Genomic DNA, 20,651 nt, shown 5'->3' on the forward strand with positions numbered 1-20,651 from the left:
TAAGTGTATTTTTTCTCTGTTTTAAGCCCAGCCCATTGTAGTGATTGCATTGCCACCACAGCCCAGCGGCCCGGCCCTGCCTAGCCGACAGCCTAGCCCAGTCCAAAAATCTGCAGTAATAATATACTATATAGTGCGTTTTCAAATTAGGTTAAACTAAATTAGACTTTTATTTTCTGCTTCCACAATCCGTGCCTTTTCCAGTTTCCTGCTGCTTTGACTAAGACCTCCCCCTATTCTTCTTCTTCTTCTTCTTCTTCTTCTTCTTTTCTGCTTCGAGCCTTCGAATATAACTCTCCTGGACGCTGGCAGCTGGACCTGCTACAAGCCTACATCTTGGTATGTTTATCATTTATATAATCTATTATTTGTACATTTATCATTTATGGCCGTGTTTGTTAACTGCTTGTACATTTTTTTTAGTTTATTTATTTGATGAACATTATTTTGGTAGTAACCGTAGTATGTTCTTGGTTAGTGAGAAAAGAAATCTACTGGAGTTTAACACAATCTAGCAGTGTGATATTTTTTTTTAGTTTATTTATTTGATGAACATTATTTTGGTAGTAACCGTAGTATGTTCTTGGTTAGTGAGAAAAGAAATCTATTGGAGTTTAACATGATCTGACAGTGTGATCTTTTTTTTTTTTTAAATAACGTTTTGGGAGTGAAATTTAACTGCTAATTTAACTACTACAAAGTTTGCTAAACTACTACTTGTATGTGTGTGTGGCTTAAATAATATTAATATGTTTTTTAAATTGCTTGGTCTATTATTTTATAAAGTGTGTGATTGCCAAATTGCTTGGTCTATTATTTTATAAAGTGTGTGATTGTAATCTAATATTAATGCTATTTATTGTTGTTACTATAGATGGATCAATCAAATGAAACACTCGGCGATATAAGACCTTTAAAGGAAATGAGTCAAAAGACAATAAAATTAACGGCGACTAATGATCCACTTGCTCCACCTTCCAATGTAAGTAAGCCATCTACTGGTCCTGGGAGTGGTAGGAAAAGTTTTGTAGTTTGGGACTATTTTAAAAAAATTAAAACTAAAGATAATTCAAGACCTAGAGCTGCATGTAATTTTTGCGGGACTACTTATGCTTGTGATCCTAATATAAATGGCACAAAATCAATGTTACAGCACTTAAAAAAACCTGTAAGAAGTCTCCACTTAGGAAAGTGGATAGAAACCAATCTGTATTAGGTTTCTAGTTTGGAGAAAGCAGTGGCGGGCTTTTATCTATTACTTTTAATGTTGAGACTTGTAGAGCAGCCTTAGTAGAAATGTTGGTTATTGATGAGCTTCCTTTTAAATTTGTGGAAGGGGAAGAGTTTAAGAAATTTATACTTGTTGTGCAACCTAGATGGAATGGGATTCCATTACGTGTAACAGTTGTAAAAGATATTTTTAAATTTTATTTGAGAGAGAAAGACAAGTTGAAAAGTGCTCTTAAGGGGCAGCACATTTGTCTAACCACGGATACATGGACATTCATGCAAAATTTTAACTACAAGTGTCTCACCGCACATTTTTTTAATGAAGATTGGAAAATGAATAAAAGAATTATCAGCTTTTGTAAGGTGGAAACCATAAGGGTGAGACATTGAGAAAAAAAATTGAAATGTGTTTGCTTGAATGAGGGAGGTCCAAAATATTTACAATTACACTTGAAAATGCAAGTTCAAATAATGTGATAGTTTCGTATATCAAAAGAAAGACAAGGAATAGAAAAGATATGATTTTGGAACATGAGTTATTACATATGAGATGTTGTGCTCATATCTTGAACAAATTGTTCGGGATGAGTTGAAAGAATATGATCAATCAATTGCACGAATTCGAGCGGCTGTGAAGTATGTGAAATCATCTCCACAAAGGTGGAACACATTTAAGCAATGTTGTGATAGTGGGGATATTACTTGTAAATGTAGTGTATGCTTAGATGTACCAACTCATTGGAACTCCACTTTTATGATGTTGGATAGGGCTGAAAAGTTTCAAAAAGCATTTCAACGACTAGAGGATGAAGATTCAGGATATGTTAAGAGTCTTGGAGAGGATGACAGTGAGGATGATGATGGTGTTACTGAGTTGGGTAAAGGAAGGGCATCCAAGTTAGGGCCTCCAACCATGGATGATTGGGATAAGAGTAGGTTGTTTGTAAAATTTCTAAAACTTTTTTATGATGCAACCTTGTGTTTCTCTGGAGCTAATTATGTCACTTGCAACTGTTTTGCATTTGAGCTTGCGACAATTCATGATGCAATTAATTTAGAGTGTACGGAAGGGCCTTATAAATTGAGGACAATGGCATTTAATATGAAATCTAAATTTGAGAAGTATTGGAGAAATATTGAAAAAATGAATTTTTTGTTGTATATTGCATTGATTCTTGATCCTCGATATAAAATGCGATGTCTAGATATTCTTTTTGAAGGATTCTATAAGGATAACACTTCAAAAGTTCTTATGTTGTTGGATTTAGTTAAAAATGCTTTGATTCGTTTATATGATAGTTATTGTGCAAATGAGGAAAGTGATATTGGGGCACAAGATCACACTATGAGCCAATCAAGTGAGGGATGGGCTACTACTACAAGTTCAAATCTTGGGGTAGGTGAAGGTGATTTTGGATCAATGGGATCATATATCCATTTAAAAGTTCAAATGCGGTTGGAGTTGGAGAACTCTTTGGAGAGTAAATCTGAATTGGAGAGGTATTTAATTGAAAACTGTGAAAAGGCTGATCCAAAATTTGACTTGTTGAATTGGTGGAAGGTTAACAGCATTAGATATCCCGTACTTTCAAAAGTTGTGCGGGATGTTCTTGCAGTTTCGATATCTACAGTGGCCTCTGAGTCGACTTTTAGCACAGCAAGTCGAGTATTTGAAACTTTCCGCAGTAGCCTATCTCCACTTATGGTTGAAGCCTTTATCTGTATACAAATTGGCGTCGCTCATCTTCTGCCCCGTTAAACATTCGCACTTTAATGGATGATGTTGAAGAGTTTGAGAAATTTGATACAGGTATGTAGTATCATTCACCTTTTCTTTAAGTGTCTTTAAAATGTATATCATATTAGTAATTTGTTTTAATTATTATGTTTTATTTTTTCCTTTTTGTGTAGAGCTCATGGAAGACTTACGGAATTCTTTAAGATCCACTTCTTTGGTTGGAGATGATTAAATTTAAGGTAGGATAACTTGTATAACATCTTTCTTAAAGTTATTTATTTAATGTAATTATTAACTTTTTATTGAAATTAACTGCTTGATTTATTTTAATACAATTGCAAGGTGGTTTGTTGAATGGACTATTGGAGTTGGTGGCTATGTGCATAGCTATTATTATTAGCTATTTATTCTAGTTGTAAAGTTTTTTATTGGATGTTCTTGTAATTTGAACTTCTAATTTAGATTTGTAATTTGGACTTGTAATTTATTGGACTTTTGGACTTGTAATTTGTTAGACTTTTTGATTTGTACTTTAGACTTTTGGTATTTGGATTTGTAATTTGTTAGACTTTTGGATTTATAATTTAGACATTTGTAATTTACACTTGTAATTTATTGGACTTTTGGACTTGTAATTTAGACTTTTTGACTTATTATTTTATTTCATAACAGAATTTTTTTTTTTTATTGTAGATTTTATTTTTTTGTAGCAGCTTTATTTAAAAGCTTATAAGCTTAGAACAGATTTTTTTACACTAGATTTCTTATTTCAGTTTTTGTGTTGTAACAGTTTTTTATATAGCAGAATTTTGTTTAGATAGCATATTAACAATTTATAAGGCAGATTTTTTATAACAGATTTTTTTACATAGCAAATTTTTAAAACAGAATTTTTAAATCAATTTTTTTTAAAAAACAGAATTTTTTAATGACAAATTTATATTTTATTAAAACCGGAAAACCGGACCGAAAATCGATAAAACCGGAGTATCGGTTTACGAGAAAAATCAGTGCGTAATCAGTTTTGAAAAATACAAAACCGGTGCCTACCGGTTCGGTTCTAGATTTTGTCCAAAACCGGATCAAACCAGACCAGTTACACCCCTAATAAACAGGTATAGTGCTTAAATCCTTGGGATCAAATGGTTGAATCAAAGGTTGCCATGTGTTAACTTTAAACTTAAAAATTAAAAATAAAATTCTTTAAGAGAATAGAAAATAAAATATTATATTTAGAAAAATTAAAAAGAAAAAGGAAAAAAAAAAAAAAACACCTAGAAAGGCCACACCCAAGTGGCTGCAACCCTAGCCACCACATTTGGCCATTATCTAATGAATAAGGGATGGCCTAAACTAGGCCACCCATGTGGTGATGTGTGGTCGCCCTTCCCCTCTGTTTTTAGTTAAAAAAAATGACTTTTCTATTTAAAGACTAATTTTTTTGTAGAAGGACGTAGGTCTTGTTTGGTTTCATATATAATTTCAACCCATCTTATTCTATCTCATTTAATCTAATCTCATCTACACATCTAAATATCATTCAAATATAAATATTTTTTAATTTTTAATTTTAAAATTTTAGATTTTTTATCTAATTATTATATAATCATCACAACTTTTTTAAACTTTCAAACAAAATATAAAAAATAATTCTAACTTTTCAAATAAAAAAATAAAAATAATGTTAAAAAATAATAATATAATAATATTTTAATTTTATAATATTTTTATTCATTTTTTTTTTCTCCCATTTCCTAAAATTTTATAAAACATTTTAACCCAAACCATATCACTATTATTTATAAATTATTTCACTATTATTTATATATTTATCATTTCATTTGTATAACTAAACGAGGTCTTAGTTTCTTATCTTCTAGTTTTAATGTCTTAAAAAAGTTAAAGCCAAAGAAGCTTGTGATTGATCACATGTTTTTTGTTAGAGAAGTGCTACATTCCCTCAGGGATGTAGGCCGAGAACCCACAAAAAGGCAAAAGAAGTTTTTTTTTTTTTTATTCATTTTTTATATATTCTTAAATATTTAAAAAAAATTACATCACTAAAAAATACTTCCTTAATTACTAAGTAAAAAAAGAAAAAAAAAAGAGTGATTCGGGATACAAATTCAGATCATAAAGCATTTCTGTTTTGGTTAATGTTTATTGATGGGAAATTAACGCATTATTCTATTTCTAAATACTCATACTATAGGTACCTAAATCTTTCAAGAAATTTTTTTTTTGCACATGGTACTAAACCTAAGTACCTTATACTAGTTTATGGGGGTCTTTGCCAAAAATTTCATTTTTTTCACCACACAATACGAAGCACTTTCTCAAAAAATGGTTAATTATAAAAAATATTTAAAAAATGTAAAAATAAAATAAAAATATTTTAATTACAAAGAAATATTATAAAAATAAACTCGCAAACTAATATAAATTGATATGGTACATTCGATTGTAAATTTAATTTTATTATAAAATATATCTAATGTATCATATGAAAATATATATGTTTGTAAGTTCTTTTTGTTAGATCTCAAACTAAATAAAAATTATCAACAAATAAAAATCTATTTAAAAAAGAAAAAAAAATATTATAAGACAAAGTAAAGAATAAAATAAAAAGGGACTCCATTTATTTAATTATTTTTAAAAAAAGCTAAAAGCTTTCGACATGTAGCTAGCATGTCACATTAATATTTCAACAAAAACGTGACAAGGAATCAATTTGATCAACCGTACAACATATAAAAGTAAAAAGTAAAATTGAACAACACAAAAACGAACAATGTGATTTTTTTTTTATTTTTTGAAAGGAAAACTGACTTCATCAATCAAAGATTATTACTCTCTCTATCAACAATTTCCTTAATGCAATCAGGTATGCTATCAAGCCATACCAAACTAGTCTTTATAGATAGACTTTCCTTAGCTATTAAATGGGCAACTTCATTATTGGATTTGTGTGTATACTGTACTGACCAGCCACTCCTTTGCTTAAGTAACATTTTTATGTCCTCAATTAAACTACCATAGAAAGATAAGTCCTCTGTAGTCGAGTTTACTCCTTTGACCACTGCTTGAGCATCCCCTTCAAACTGTACCTTTGCCAAGCTAAGCTCTCTGCACACTACCATTGCCCTCCACAGAGCATATGCTTCTGCAACCACAGGTAGATCAATGTGAAGCTTCTTCTCTTCCACTGCCACTAAAAAATCTCCATCCTCATCTCTCATAACTATCCCTATACCCACCTTTTTTTCCACCTTTCTAACTGCAGCATCCCAGTTAACTTTAACATAACCTGCGCTTGGTTTTATCCATCCTTGAACCCTTCTGCACACTTCCTCAATTCTGCAACTCTTGGCTTTAATCAACTGTTGTGCCTGCTGAAACTCTGATATGTCATGCTTTGCTACTCTTAGGACCTAGCTTGGAGATTTGAATTTCTCCTCAAAAATGCTTTTATTCCTCTTCAACCATAACCCCCTCATAATTGCTGCTGTAACTTCTAGTTCATTCTCATTAAGTAACTCCCTTAATTTTTCCCACAGAACCAGTAAATCAACTTCATTGGTCTTCATTTTCTACATCTTCTTCAAATACTCAGACCATAAATCAGCTACTGTTGGGCATTGTTAGATGACATGCATCATTGTTTCCTCCTCCCCCCTACAGATATGACATATAGGGTTGTTGATAATTTTTCTTGCAAACAGATTTCTTTTGGTAGCCAGAAGTTCATTTGCTGCATTCCAGAAGAAAATTTTTATTTTCTCTGGAACATTCAACTTCCATAAGCTGTCCCAGGTCCTTTTCCTCTCATCTTGTTTGGATGAACCACCACATATGGCCTGTTTTCTCTCCTTGTCCAGATGATAAGCACTTTTAACAGAGAACAAGCCTTTATTAGAGGGTCCCCAAATCATTCTGTCCTCCACCCCCATCTTACTCAGAGGCAAACTGCAAATGTGATCTACTTCCTCCTCATTGAAAATGCTCTTAATTAAGGGCATTCCAAGTCCCTTGATCATTCATCAGCTCACACACTGAAGCCTCACTGTCGAGTATTTGTACTGGTGACTGCACCTTACCAGAAGAATGTAATGCAAGTCATCTATGCCCCCATATCTTGATCTTCTTCCCATCTCCCACCTTCCATCTGAACCCCTCTTTTAGTAACTTCATAGCATTCCACATACTCCTTCATATATAAGAAGGTCTATGACCCAACTTTGCTGTCAAAAGAGGCTTACCTTTGAAATATTTTTCTTTCATGATCTTAGTAGCCAAACTATTTGCACTTTGAAGCAATCTCCAACTTTGCTTTGCTAGGAGGGCCAGATTAAAGCTCTCTAGTTCCTATAGCCCAACCCACCTAACTCCTTCTATCTTCCCATTTTTTCCCAGCTGCACCATTGCATACCTTTCCCTGTTTGGTGATTGCCCCACCAAAACTTCCCCAACATAACATTGATATCCTTACATAACTGTTTTGTGAGTTGAAATACACTCATAGTGTACGTGGGCACAGCCTGTAGGACTGGTTTGATCAACACTTCTTTACCTGCTGCAGACAAGGAGTTATTCCAATTATTGATCTTCTTCCATACTTTCTCTTTAATGCATCTGAAAGCATTATACTTAGAACCTCCTACTACTGGAGGTAACCCCAAGTATGACTCACAGGAGCCTCTCATGACAGCTCCACCAGTTTGCATGATTTTCCTTTTCTCTTACTCCTTAGAGTTAGAGCTAAAGAAGACTGCAGTCTTGTCTTTGTTCATAAACTGACCTGAAGCTTTCTCATACTGCCAGAGTATACCATTGATCTTCTCCCATTCCTCAAACTTTGCTCTCCCAAAGACAATACAATCATCTACGAAGAGGAGATGATTAACTCTAGTTCCATCCCTTGAGATAGTTACTCCTCTTGTCTCCCCTATTTGGTCCGAGAAATTTAGTAAGGTACTAAGCCCATCAGCACACAAAATGAACAGGTAAGGGGATAGAGGATCCCCTTGCCTCAACCCTCTCGATGGAAAGATCTTCTCACCTGGCTTTCCATTCACAAGAACTGAATATGAAACTAAAGATACACATTTCATAACCAGCTCGATCCAATTTGAGCAAAACCCCATTTTCTCCATGACAGTTTTCAAGAAAGGCCACTCAATCCTATCATAGGCTTTTGACATGTCAAGTTTGATGGCCATATGCCCTTCTTTCCCCTTCTTCCTCACTTTCATAGAATGCAACAATTTAAAAGCTACCAAAATGTTGTCAGTGATTAATCTACCAGGTATGAAAGCACTTTGATTAAGGGAGATGATATCATTTAGAACTCTTTTTAATCTATTTGCCATAATAAGGCACATTATATAGACTGATAGGTCTGTAATCACTAGCCAATTTAGGTTCTTTTTTCTTGGGAATAAGGGTAATGAAAGTGTAATTTGCAGTAGAGGATAAAGAGTTACCATTCAACTAGGCCAGAACTGAGTTGTAGACTCCTTCTCCTACAAGGTACCAATATTTCTGGTAGAAGCAGGCTCCAAAGCCATCGGGTCCAGGTGACTTGTATGATGCCATTAGTTTAATGGTTGCCTCAACTTCTTCTCTAGTGAAAACTCTAGATAACTGTTCATTCATTCTGTTAGTAACAGAAGGCTTCAGATTCCTTAAACATTTTTCAATGTCACCACTGCCAGGTTTAGAAGAGGCAAACATCCTCTCAAAGTATGCCTTAAAAGTCCCTGCCAATTCTTCTTGATTGGTGTGTCTTCTATGCATTTCATCAATTACTTCCTGAATCCTATTGACCTTCCTTCTCTGGTTAGCACAGCAGTGAAAAAACTTGGTATTCTTGTCTCCAAGTTGGTACCAATTCACCTTTGCTCTTTGCCTCTACTTCAAATCCTCCTTTGCCATCATAATCCCTAGTTCCTTTTGGAGGTCTTTTATAGCTACAGTGTTGTGTCTTCCTTCTTGTTCTTGTAACTTTCTCAAAAGAGCAGTCTTCTTTGTTAAAAGCTTTTTCTGGTCAATAAACATTTGCTTACTCCACCTCGAAATGGCTCCTTCTGTCTTAGACAGTTTGTTTAAGAGTTCCATGGTAGGGATCCCCTCCTTAGCACCCTCTGCCCATATTGTTTTGACAATTCCTTCACAATTACCCTCTAGTGCCCAGCTGGCCTCAAATCTAAACAACCTCTTTTGTCTACCTCTCAGATTTGTTCCCAGGCTCTTACTCAGCAGAATAGGCCTATGATCTGAGCTCCTGGCCACCAGCACCTCCACCCATCCCTCTGTATAGTTTTCCATCCATTTAGAATTGGCTACTGCCCTGTCTAGCCTCTCTTTAGTGAAGGACTCATCCTCATATTTGTTGCTCTAGGTGAATTTATCCCCTCTCCAGCCCAAATCAAACAATCACCCTTTCTCTAGCAACTCTCTGAACCTGGCCATTTGTCTTTCTGGTCTTTTTTTTCCCTCATGTTTTTCATCATGAGCTAATATTTCATTAAAGTCACCTATCACACACCAACATTTTTCACTCAGTGGTTTTAAAGAGCTCAAGAGGCTCCATGTTGCCTCTCTTAAACTAGAATCAGGCTGACCATAGAAGCCTGTTAACAACCATTTTTCTGCACAGCCTAGTTCTTTGATCCAAGCACTTATATGCCAAACAGAAAAATTAACCACCTCTACTTCTATCATATGGTCCCACATCAACATCAAGCCCCCCTTCAGTCCTACTGATTCTACTACCATGCATCCTTCAAATTTTAACCTCCTCTTCAGACTTTCAACTTTTGTTTTTTTCATATTTGTTTCCATTAAAAACACTACATTGGGCTTCCTTTCCTCTACCATATGGCAAAGGTCTTGAACTATCTGAGGGTTCCCAAGCTCTCGGCAGTTATAACTTAGTGTTTTCATGAGGACTAGTGGGGCTGCTTCACAACCTCCACCAATTCAATTGCATAGCCTTTCTTTAGTTCAGTTTCACCACCAACCATTCCTTTTGATTTTTTCTCTACTCTCTCATCCTCCTCCTTATCTACCCCTCATCTCAACATTCTTTTTGAAGGTGAAAAGGATTTTGTTGAACCCTCACCCCTCTTCCCAACCTCTCTTGCTCTTCTTTTCCAAACCCCCCTCCCTTTGCTTCTTCTAACAACTTCAAACAGGTCACTACTCACCCCCACCCCATCAGATTCTTCTACATTCTATTTTTGAGTCCCCTCGTTAACCCCTATCCCCTCACATCCCTCCACTTCTTCATAGTCAAGACTCTCACTCAACCTGCTTTCCCCCTCATCCACTACCTCTCCCTTTTTCTCACTAATTTTTTTGTTTAGTAACTCAATCTCTTGAGTGACAGGAACACACTCCACTTCAGTTCCCACTTCCCCTTCCTTTTCTTTCACTGTCCCATTCCCCCTTCTTGAATTGTCACTCTCTTCCCCACTACAAACTCCTTCCATAGCATTATTCATTATTTTCTCCTTGTATCTCCAGTCATCACTATATTTCGACCTACTCCCTGCTCTTAACCACTCACCAAACTGAGCCTCTCCTTCTTTCTCCCCCTTACATCCTATCTCATCATGTACAATGCAACCACATGTAAAACAGAAATAAGGTAGTTTCTCATACCTCAAGGGGATCCAGTGACTCCTCCCCTTCAAGTTTATGGCTCTCCCTTTTGCTAGTGGTTTCTGGATGTCTATCTCTATTTGTACCCTTAGAAAGATCCCCCATCCGCACCCATAATCTCTTGTCTCAACTTCAATGACTCTCCCAATGGTACCACCCACCATTTCTCCCTTGGATTTGTTCATGCATTTGAGAGGCATCTCGAACATCTGTATCCAGAACCTCTCAGTGTTAAACTGCATTTTGTGTGGGAGAACACATCCGTCATAATCCATTAGCACAAACAGGTGTTCATCGAAGAGCCAAGGTCTACCCGCCATGATTCTCAGCGTGTCTGTCAAATTACCAAGCTCTACTACGAAGGTGTTTGGCCCAACTACATGGAACTTTGCCCTTCCGCTAATCCTCCATATTTTTGCCATCACCGATTCAATCACCCCCTTGTTTATTCTTCTGTCAATCCAGACCTTTCCTATCAAACACACCTCTTCTTTGAATTTTACTTATTCCGAACCTTCATCATCTAGCTCAATGTTCAGAGCTTTCTCCTCAGTCAACCTTAGCTTCTTCCACCGATCCTCTATTTCATTCATCTTGCCTCTGCTGTATTGAAAATTCTGGGTTACTCTCCCTCAGTCGCTTCCACAAAATCGAATCCTCACCGTGCTAACCTCCGTGGGCCACCACACACTCTGCCTCAAGTCTGCAACGAGTAGGAGAAAACCGTTACGTTCCCTCACACCCCACCACCACAAATTCTGTTAGAATCCTGGTGGACTCCACTTCACCTCCTTTTCCTAGAAAAAAAATGGAGAGAAGACTAACGAACAATGTGATTTTAAGAAAAGTCATGTTTAGTAATTGAAAAATGTTGCCATGTCATCACAGTTATACCATTTACCACGTGGAACCACATAAAAGGAATAGAGAGTTTAAAATTTCAGTTTTCATCTTTTTATATTTTTTAATATCATTTTATTTTAAATATATATATTTTTAAAAAAGTACGATGTGGAGACAAATCAATAGAACAAATGAAATGTATAATTGGAACAGTATAGTAGCAGATCTCTTGATATAACCTCAAATCCTAAATTAAAGGCTAAAGTGTAAAATATGTTATCCTTTATTTTTCCTATTTAAAGATCCAATAATATAGTTTACTTTGTTGCCACCCTATTCTCTGAGTTGATTGGCAATATACCTTCAATTTAATTGAAAAGCTTAATATTGAGAAAGATAGAGATAGAGATAGAGAGAGAAAGAAAGAGAGAGGGGATGCATCCTCACCCAAATGTAGCCAATCAAAATGCAGCTTGGTATTTCTCCCGATGAGCTTTCTACAGCTCTCTTCACTCATATCTTATCTTCATACTTAGATTCAACACACTTCCCCACATCTAAACGCCCCCCATCGTATTCCTTTGTTTTCTCCGCACCTCTCTCTCTCTCTGTAGAGAGATCAGCCACAATGGCCACAAACTCCCTCCAATCTCTCCACCATCGCCATTCTCTTCTCAAACGCCATATCACAGACATTAATCCTCCTCCTTCCACAACCTTTTCCTCCTCTCTCTTCCTCAATCCCACCACCACCACCACTGCTTCTCTCTCCCATTACTCTCTCCCCTCTTCGTCCTCCATACCCTTTTCTCTATCCCCCACCACCTCCACGCCCTCCACCTCCCAAGCAATCTCTTTCGATCTCCTCCGAGAACACCTCTCCGAGAAGAAGTTCCGGCAAGCCGACGAAGAAACTCGCCGCCTCCTCATCGTTCTGGCGGGGGAGCCCGCCCAGAAACGTGGCTACGTGTTCTTCTCCGAGGCCCAGTTCATCTCCGAAACAGACCTCAAAATCATCGATGACCTTTGGAGACAACACAGCGATAACAAGTTCGGGTACAGCGTCCAGAAGAGAATATTTGAGAAAGCAGACAGAGATTTTAGCAAGTTTTTCCTCAAGGTTGGGTGGATGAAGAAGCTTGACACCGAGGTTCAGCAGTACAATTACAGGTCTTTTCCCACAGAGTTCATTTGGGAGCTGAACGATGATACACCAGAGGGTCATCTTCCATTAACGAATGCTCTGAGAGGGACGCAGCTGCTCAATAGCATTCTCAACCATCCTGCTTTCGAGGGCATGCAAGAAGAGGGTAAATATCAAGGGGATAAGGTATTTGAAGAAAAGAGCAGCGATAATGGCGGGTTGAAGGGGTTGAGGGAGGGGTCCAAACCATTGAGCAAGAGACTTTCCGAACCAGACTACAGCTTTTGAGATCAGTCAATGCCTATGCGAGCGGCCATATCCACCACAGACACAGCAAAAATATCAGTGGCATTACATTATGTATTAATAAATACTATATCTTTCTCTGATTTTTAATTTTCTTCCTGCGATTTCCTTCGTTTTTCATCGCTTCCTTTTGTTTTTTTGCCTTTAATTGTCTCATAATGAAAACACGGCGACTTGTTCAGTTGTTCTCTATCTTTAGTTTTAATATATAATAAATTAATAACTGAAGTGATGTTGAAGAAAGTGCCCAATTGGAGAGAATGTTTTTTTTATTCTCGGCAAAAAACTTGTTTAACAAATAGGTTGAATTTTTAAGGATGACGACAAAGCTAAAAACCTGCCCCTTTGTTGTTTTCGCTGTCGGCAGTGAGTAATTTTTCTCGTGCAATGGGTTCCGTTTTGATTCGCGTTTTTTTGTTCTCTTGGCACGGGTTGAAGGAGATATTGTTATAATGTTAAAGTAAAATGTTGTCATATTTGTTAGAAGATTAGAGACTAGAAAGAGAAATTAAAAAAAAAAATTGTAATTTATATAAAACTAGTTTTATAGAAGCTCAATATTATTTATTTCGAGTTTTTTGTGTAGTACTACTACAATACACTATTTTATAAGTATAAGAGGATATGAATATGAAATAGTTATACGTGAATTAGTGAGATATATTGACGATTGAATTCCAAGAGCTGACACATGAATGAGTTAGACTTTTAAAATGTGGAATTTATAATACCCTCTTTGATGACCATTCAAAAATGATATGCCACATTTAAACTTTATTGAGAAAAAAATTCTATGGAAAAAAATTAATAGTGAAAGAAAAACGGTACAACATTCTTGTGTAACTTGGAGTGCTTTAAAATTGACTTGTTAAAACCTTGTAAATGAAAATCCAATGGGAAAAACCTTAGTGAAAGAAAATGCATGTCCCGAGACTTCCCTTCATATGCCCCATAAGCAACATTGTTGACCTCCTAAGGTTGGTGCCTGCCCAACATCATTCACATGCTTGGTGAGTTCTTCGTGTAGCTGCATCGTTCAACGAATGGTTTTGGAACCTGCCAGGGAAGAGTATCTTGATTTGATTGCTCGAGAATTCTTGGCCATTTCAATCAGAGGTTTAGTGGGAAACATCTACAGTTTCTGCATGCACTTTGGGCTCCTAGTGCGATTTGAGTTCCGCCACTCTAATGCTAAAATATGGCAAAAGAAATTTGTCTTCGTTTCATGCCAAGGCTGGCAATTTCCTAGTAATGAAGCCCCAAGGGGTGAATTCCCTGTCCGCACCAACTAGTGCAGAGTACTAGATGACAAATTGATGGTCGTTGACCTGTCGGAGCGAGAGCAAGCTTGTGTTGACATGGTCCTCAATTGGGTTCAGGAGAGAACAAGGATGCCATTTGGACTGAATCCCTCTTGACTTGTGACCCTCGACCACTTCCTAGTCATGCCTTCTTGCTCTGGTGTGAAAGGCTGTTCATTTTTGGCCAAAGTGGTGGCACCTCTTAAAAAGATGCATGCCCCTTCCCCCCCTAAGAAAATGATCAAATGCTCCCACTCAGAGCGTGCTACCGGTCAAGAGGAGGAAGACCCCATTGTTGCAAGGACAATAACACTCTCTTGCCGCCTTCGCCACAAGCTCAAAGTGGTGCCAAGGCTTCCACCTGTGTTGAGGAGCTACCTTCATCCACACCACTTCTTGACGTCAGACCCCCAATGCCATGTGGGGCTTCTCCTGGCCTCGACGACTTATGGGTGAAGTGCTTAGTGACTTGGCTATTACTTTCAATTTTGATCTCCCTTCTTGGGAATTTGGCAATTTGGCTTAGTTGCCCTCTTTTGAGCTCTCCTCAATGTCTCCCACTGGCTTGGGGGAAGGCGGAGAAAATGAAGAAATAGACATATGTGTTGCCTCCGTGTTGGGCTTTGGCGCCTCAGCCCCCTCAGGTACAACCTCACCAACATCTGGTGAGGATCAAGGCAAAGATCAGAGTGAAGATCAGAACAAAGATCAAGGAGAGTTAGCCACCCCTTGCCCTCAAAAGGATCATGGTGAGGGAGAAGATGCCCTGGGCTCCCCGCCTGCTACAATCTTTGGGGGCGATCTACTAAGTTGGACGCGAGCGGGGAACAGGTGTCTATCCTTCTCCCTTCAACCCAACCCTTCGAGGTGAAGAAGAATCTTCCCCTCGTGAGGGGAGTTTTCCTTCTAAGGGTGACAGGGGTGAGAGGGAGCCTGTTCTCCAAGGGTGGGACGAAAGTTGGCTTTGCCGCCCTAGGTTCTTATTCCCTTGGATCCCGACATGGCCCAACACTAGGGCCTCAAGTGGAGGGGTGCATAGGTCCTTCTTGCCCCTTATGAGCAAGTCTATTGTGGACATGGTTAGCGAACTATGAGGTTTTCTATCACCAATATGACTTGTCGCCTTCTTGCCTCTCTCTCTCTCTCTCTCTCTCTCTCTCTCTCTCTCTCTCTCTCTCTCTCTCTCTCTCTCTCTCTCTCTCTCTCTCTCTTCTCTTTTTTGCTTTTTCCATGTATGTACATTGGTTGTTTTAGGGTATAGATGATCTGGCCGCTTGGATTTTTGCAGGTTGAGCTGAGCTTGAAGAAGAGGTTTGGTCACTCATTTTCTCATTATGGGCAAAAAGAAATTTTCAATGATGGAAAACCGAGAAGGCTGAACTTGAGATCCTCCTTGAGCAACTAGATGCTTATGCCCACTCATTAGTGGGCGATCTAGAAATTCTTGACGAGGAGGTACTTAGCCTTCACAATGAGCTTATACGAGCGCGTGAGGCTAATGCCCCAAATGATTTCGAGTTGACATTGCTAAAGTCAGAAAGGGATTCTGCTCGAGCCGAGTTGTCTGCTCTTTGGGAGGACTTGGCTTTTGCCTAAAGGGAATTGGCAACTGCCAAATAGCATTGCTTTGAGCTTTCCAAAGCTGTGGTGACTGCTGAAGACGATCGACGGCATGTTGGCCTTGATCTTTCTGAAGCACAAGGGGCTTCAGAGGAGCTCTCCCAAAGGCATGCTACAATGAAGAAAGATAGGGAGTAGGCAGAGGAGAAATGACATAAATTGAATGACACTCTGTTGCATCTTGACCTTAAGGTCAAGAAGTAGTACCAACGGGTGTTTGAGTTGGAATCAACACTGGCCTCCTTTCAGGAAGAGCTCGTTCGTTTGTCCCCCCAGCTCACAACAACTAAGTCTATTTGTGACCATACCTTTAGATATATGGCTATGGGGCTGGCATGGTATGGCTCAGGTCCTTCTTACTGGAGAACCCTCATGCTAACCACAGGAAATTAGGTCTCGAGAATTCAAGCCTGATCTTATTTCCCACCAATTCGTCAATGCACAGGGGCATGACACAATGCCTAACGCCTTCCTGCTACCACCTTTACAACTCCTCCTTCATAGGATCTTGTTATATTACTTGTGTTTATTTGTTGTTATCGATCATTCTTTTGAACAGTGTATTGGATGTTAGTAGATTTTTGTAATCCATGAACTTTTCTATAAACTTTGGTCATGACCCATTGTATTAGTTTTATTGTTTTTGCCTCTGTTTGGCTGTTTGTTGCTTGTCTTGAACTTGCTAACCAATGTGTGCTTCTTGCCTTCATGGATCCAATAAGGCTCATCGAGTTATCGACTACGAGTTTATCTCTCCACCTTTGGTTTTTGGAGTGCGGGGTTTGGCCTCCACGCCCTTTGGTTCACTATGAGTCTTTTGGCCCCCATTTGGTTTTTGGATGAGGGTCGCGAGGTCTAGCCTCCACACCCTTTGGTTCACTGCGAGCTTTTGGAAGGTCGCGAGGTCTGGCCTCTGTGCCCTTTAGTTCACTGCGAGTTTGTTGGCTCGCATTTGGTGTTTGAAGGGTCACGGGGTCTTGCCTCTGTGCCCTTGGGTACTCCTAGACGCATATGTAAGGAGAGAAATAATAGCCTTTATTCATTATTCTTTATTGCCAATAATATATAATCAAGGATAAAATTTCTTTAGATGCTCCAGATTCCAGGGATGCTGTAGTTCCTTCCCTTGGCCGTCCTTTAGAAGGTACGATCCTAGCCATTAGCTGATGATTACAACGTAGGGCCCTTTCCAATGGGGTCCAAGCTTTCCCTCATTTTTTGTTGTCACCTCGGTTTCTCTCAGTACTAGGTTGCCTAGCTTGAAGGTCCTGGGCTGACCCTTTTATTGAAATAACGTTCTGTCTTCCTCTTATTCAAGATTGTCTGGACCCCTACTTCTTCCCTTTCTTTTTCCAAGAGGTCAAGGTGCTCTTCTAGTGCCTTGTCATTATGTTGGGGGTTATATGGCAGGTGCGGCAAGTGGGCAACCCAACCTCTACTAGGGACATCACCTCACTGCCATACGCCAAAGCAAAGGGGATTTCTCCAATTGGGGTCTTCATAGTAGTTTTGTAAGACCACAATGCCTTGAGAAGCTCTTCCACCATTCTCCTTTCCTAATTATGAGTTTTTTCTTTAATATCCCCAATAAGGCCTTGTTCATCACCTCCACCTGACCATTAGCTTGAGGGTGTTCCGGAGATGAGTATTTGACGTGGATCATTAGCTCTGTGCACCACTCCCAATAGTATTCTCAGTTAAATTGCTTCCCATTGTTCGAGATGATGCTTTAGGGAATTCCAAATCGGCAGATGATGTTTTTCCATAGAAATCTAGTGATGCCTTTTGCAGTGATAGTCACCAATGGCTCCGCCTCCGCCTGCTTTATGAAGTAATATACAGCAATGATCATGAACTTTACTCCTCCCTTCCTGCCAAAGATCATGAACTTCACTCCTCCCTTCCCTGGTAGAAAGGGCCCCACGAAGTCGACTCCTCACTGGGTGAATGACAATGGGGCGATAATAAAGGTTAGTGGTACTTGAGCAAATACCGAACACTTCATGCACTTCTTAACAAACTCCTTGGCTTCCCTAAGGGCATTAGGCCAGTAGTATCCCGCTTTCGTGACTTTTTTGGTTAAGCCATTTCCTCTGGAGTGATTCCTGCACACTCATTCATGTATTTCTGTTAGGACAAATTGGGCTTCTTGGGGTGAGATGCATCTTGGTAGGGGTAATAAAGCCTGCTTGTAGAGTATACCGTCCAACTCAGTAAATTGCGCTGCCCTCATTTTGACTTTCCTTGCTTCTTCCTTGTTGATTGGGAGTTCACATGTATTTAGGTACTTCTCTATCTCCTTGGTCCAATCAGGCTCTTTGAGCTCCACCCCATTAACTTCTCCGCCGACTGATGGAATTTCAACCACTTTCCTCTCCACTTCCCAAGGCAAGATGGACTCATTCATTCCTGAGGCTACTATTGCCAGTCTATCCACTACAACATTGTATTCTCTCTAAATTTGCATAATACTAAAGTATGAGAATTTGTTGCGACTTTCACAAACTTGGTTTAGATACTTTTCTTGCCCCTAGCGACATACATTTTGACTACTTGATGGATGAATACTTGTGAAACCACCTTTATTTTGACCTCGGTAGCCCCTAGTGCCCTCTCAAGTGAATGTCCTGCTATCAGTAGCTCATACTCAGCTTCGTGGTCGTTTTGAACAAGAGTTTGCCATGTAGTGGTAATCTCTCCCTCCTTTGTCCATTATATAGACCCCTATTCCCCCTCCCTCAGAGCAAGAAGAACTTTCCATGAAGATTTACCACAGCTTTCTCCAATAGGAGCGGTTGTCACCTCCTGAGGAAAGCCACTGAATTCGGCGATGAAATCTTCCAACACCTGCCCCTTCATTCCGACTCTTGGCATGTAGTTGATATCAAACTTACTGAGCTCGATCGACCAGTTGACCAATCTACTTGAACAGTCAAGTTTATGCACTATCCTCCTATGGGGGTGCTCCGTGAGTACTTTAATGGGATGGGCCTGGAAGTACATTCGCAATCTTCTGGTGGCTACCACTAAGGCAAATGCCAGCATCTCCATTTGTGGGTACCTAGCTTCCGTACCTTACAATGCTTGACTGGTATAATGTACTACCATTTGGACTCCTCCTTCTTCTTTGACAAGAGTTGTGGATATGGCGTGCGACGACACCACTAGATATATGTACAAGATGTCCCCTTGCATGGGCTGCTTTCATAATAGTGGGTTAGACAAAGCCCATTTTAACTCTTGGAATGCCCTATCACATTCTTCGTTCCATGGGTGCACCTTATGTAGGACTCTGAAGAAGAGAAGACATTTGTCCGTGGATCTACGAATTTTTTTAGTGCTGTTACCCTTCCCACCAGTCATTGAGTCTCTCTTATACTTTGTGGCAGTTTCATGTTTATGATGGTGTCTATCTTTTCAATGTTAACTTCAATCCCCCTCTGTGACACAATGAAGCCCAAAAACTTTCCTGAGTCTATGCCGAATGCACATTTTGCTGAATTCAATTTCATTCAATACTAGCAGAGTATTGCAAAAGATTCCCTTAGGTCTTAGGTGCTGGGCGGCTCTTTGTTTTTTACTAGCAATTCATTGACATACACCTTCATGGATCACCTGATCTACTTCTTGAACATCCGGTTTACTAGCCTTTGATAGATTGCCCTAATATTCTTTAAACCAAAAGTCATGACCTAGTAGCAGTAGAGCCCCTTCTCCATGATGAAGGACATCTTCTCTTCATCTGCTGGGTTCATACAAATTTGGTTGCACGCTAAGTAGGGGTCTATAAAGCTTATCACGTGGTGCCCTGCCGTGGAGTCGACAATAACATCGACCTGTGGTAATGAGGAACTGTCCTTCAGGCAGGTTTTGTTCAAGTCTGTGAAGTCAACATACATTCTCCACTTCCCACTCGCTTTCTTAACCAAGATGATGTTGGACAACCATTCGGGGTAATGGGCTTCCCTAATGAAGCCCAAGGCGGGAAGGTGGTCTACTTCTTTAGCTATGGTTACATACTTCTCTATGCTAAATGATCTCCTTTTCTGTTGTACTTTCTTGCATGAGGGGTCGGCACACAATCTGTGCTCAATGCCTGCGTTGTCAATACCAAGCATTTCTTCGTGGCTCTATGCAAACACATCCCTATGCTCGATTAGTAGCTACTTCAAGGCCTCTCACATGTTTGGGGGGAGGCATATCCCCACTTGTGTTGTTGTGCCTAGCCGGCCCAAATATAATGTTACTAGCTCCAATGGCTCATTTATTTTTGCCAACTACAAGCTTTGTTCTTACCACGCCTCCACGCTCTAATAAAAAAAGATTGCGGGCAAGGGTGGTGGTTTACTCTACACCTAGTCCTTGACAGTGTGAACATCTGATCCCTCTAACTTCAACTTCTGTATGTAGCATTCTCGAACTAGGGCTTGTTCGCCTCTTACTTCTCCTACCCCTGCCTCTGCTTGGTGGGTGGACGTAATAGCCTTGAGGCTATTTAGGGATGCGCACCCTAATATGGCACAATAAGATGACAATGCCTTGACTATCAAGAAGTTAGTTATCGTGGTGGCTGTGCATGCTCCTTTTCTCATTGTGACAGGCAGGGTTATGGCACCTATTGGCTAATTGCATCGCCGAAGAATCCCTTTAGAGGGGTGGTTGAGGTATCTCCGTTTTGACGAAAGCCTCCCAGAATAAGATGTTTGTGGAGCTTCCATTATTGACCAGGATTTGCCTGGTGCTGTAGTTGGCGACCAGGAGGGTCACCACTAATGTGTCATCGTGCGGTTTTAAAACTCCC

General features: G+C 39.2%; 1 protein-coding gene across 1 annotated transcript; it reads left to right on the forward strand.

Moving 5' to 3' along the window:
* Positions 1 to 12,002: 12,002 nt before the first annotated feature.
* Positions 12,003 to 13,110, forward strand: LOC122314187 (tetrapyrrole-binding protein, chloroplastic). Its single transcript, XM_043129608.1, has one exon. The coding sequence runs from the start codon at positions 12,108 to 12,110 to the stop codon at positions 12,909 to 12,911; it is 804 nt and encodes a 267-aa protein (XP_042985542.1). The 5' UTR covers positions 12,003 to 12,107; the 3' UTR covers positions 12,912 to 13,110.
* The last annotated feature ends 7,541 nt before the right edge of the window (positions 13,111 to 20,651 follow it).

The sequence above is a fragment of the Carya illinoinensis genome, chromosome 1 (genome assembly GCF_018687715.1).
Source record: "Carya illinoinensis cultivar Pawnee chromosome 1, C.illinoinensisPawnee_v1, whole genome shotgun sequence".
Lineage (NCBI taxonomy): Eukaryota > Viridiplantae > Streptophyta > Magnoliopsida > Fagales > Juglandaceae > Carya > Carya illinoinensis.